Source organism: Olea europaea, unplaced genomic scaffold (assembly GCF_002742605.1).
Source record: "Olea europaea var. sylvestris unplaced genomic scaffold, O_europaea_v1 scaffold24652, whole genome shotgun sequence".
NCBI classification, from domain to species: Eukaryota; Viridiplantae; Streptophyta; class Magnoliopsida; order Lamiales; family Oleaceae; genus Olea; species Olea europaea.
In genome coordinates, this window is record NW_019242861.1 from 1 (window position 1) to 1,623 (window position 1,623).

Here is a 1,623-nt window from a genome sequence, read left to right on the forward strand (position 1 = left end):
AAAAAAAAATAAAAAATGATTATGGTAGAGTGTCCGAGGAATGTTGATTTTGACACGTGTCGGACACGGACGTGCTGCCTTAGTTGAAATTTCTGTGTTGCAGTGGGCAGCATAATCGTGGTCTGCAGTTAAAATTAGAAAAATCTCATTCAATCTGAACTAGCACATTACAAATTCCGTTTATATTTTCATTTGATCATTACCATACAAACTAATTGTTACAAGAGTGTTCATTTTTTCTCACACACATTCTTCCGTTTTTGTGCAGGCACCGTCGGATTGTTCAGTACAAAACTGCCTATTACTCATTTTATCTTCCTGTAAGCTAAATTCTACTCCTTAAATAGGGACACAGCTAATTTGATGTATTTCGAAGAAACTTGTGTTCCTTTATCTTCTAATTTTACCTCACATGTAGCATACTTGTGAAGTAGTGAGTTTATCTTGATATTTGATTTTATTTGAGTAAACATTCACAGGTAGCCTGTGCACTTCTTATGTCCGGTGAGAATTTGGACAATCACGTTGATGTAAAGAATGTACTCGTCGAAATGGGAACTTATTTTCAAGTTCAGGTGGGAGATATTGAAATAGTTAGTCTAAGCTTAAAATGTTCGATTATGAGTTCATTATAAGGAATAAAGTAAGTTTTAAACCATATAATTTTTTTATTGGTCAAAATAGAAAATAGGTTACTTATTTTTTAGGATTATTAAGAGTTATTTATAAAATAAGTAACTTTTTTACTTTAGTAAGAGAAGTAACATATTCATAACAAATAAGTTGCTTAAACGTAACTTACCCACTTTTTAAGCTTAGCCAAACGTGATCTCTTCTAGTACTCTTCAAAATTCTGTTTGTGGGCTATAAGCTGTAAATTAAGACGAGTCCTGTGCTGTTTTTGTAGGATGATTATCTTGATTGTTTTGGGGATCCTGAGGTGATTGGTAAGGTAAATATGAGGATGCCTAAACTGCAATATTGTCAGTGCAAATATCCCAACCTTTGATCTTAAACTAGAATAGGATTTTGACCTCGATTTTGTGTATTATTAGATTGGAACAGATATTGAAGATTTCAAATGCTCTTGGTTGGTGGTGAAAGCCCTGGAACTCTGTAACGAGGAACAAAAGAAGACTCTATACGTATGTTATAAACAGAAATCTCCATTTATTTCTTGTTTTCACAGTTTATGGTGGATTTAGTTATATATGAGCTTCACTTTCAGGAGAATTACGGAAAAGAGGATCCTGCTTGTGTAGCGAAAATCAAAGAGCTTTATAACACTCTCAAACTTCAGGTTCTTTTTTCCGGCATGATTATTTGTCATAATCAAAGAGTTAAAGAAAACTTGAGCCTTGAGGGAACGTGTTCATGGTGCTAGTCTGAAGTTGGTTGTTCATCGTTTTTCATATTTATCGATATTATATTGGGGGTATTTTTGTAGGATACATATTTGGAGTACGAGAGCAAGAGTTATGAGAAGATAACCAAGTCAATTGAAGCTCAGCCGAGCAAGGAAGTGCAGGCAGTGTTGAAATCATTCTTGGCAAAGATATATAAGAGGCAGAAATAGGAACTTGACAGAAACCAGGTTAAATGAAGAGAAGCCGGAAGACACCC

At 34.4% G+C, this 1,623-nt stretch overlaps 1 protein-coding gene across 1 annotated transcript; it reads left to right on the forward strand.

The window, feature by feature from the left end:
- Window positions 1–215: 215 nt before the first annotated feature.
- LOC111382286 (farnesyl pyrophosphate synthase 1-like) lies at window positions 216–1,623 on the forward strand (the record flags this gene model as incomplete). Its single annotated transcript, XM_023006204.1, has 6 exons — window positions 216–320; window positions 480–575; window positions 908–952; window positions 1,056–1,145; window positions 1,229–1,300; window positions 1,448–1,623. Coding segments are annotated over 6 exons (537 nt in total), but the record flags the coding sequence as incomplete, so codon positions are not given.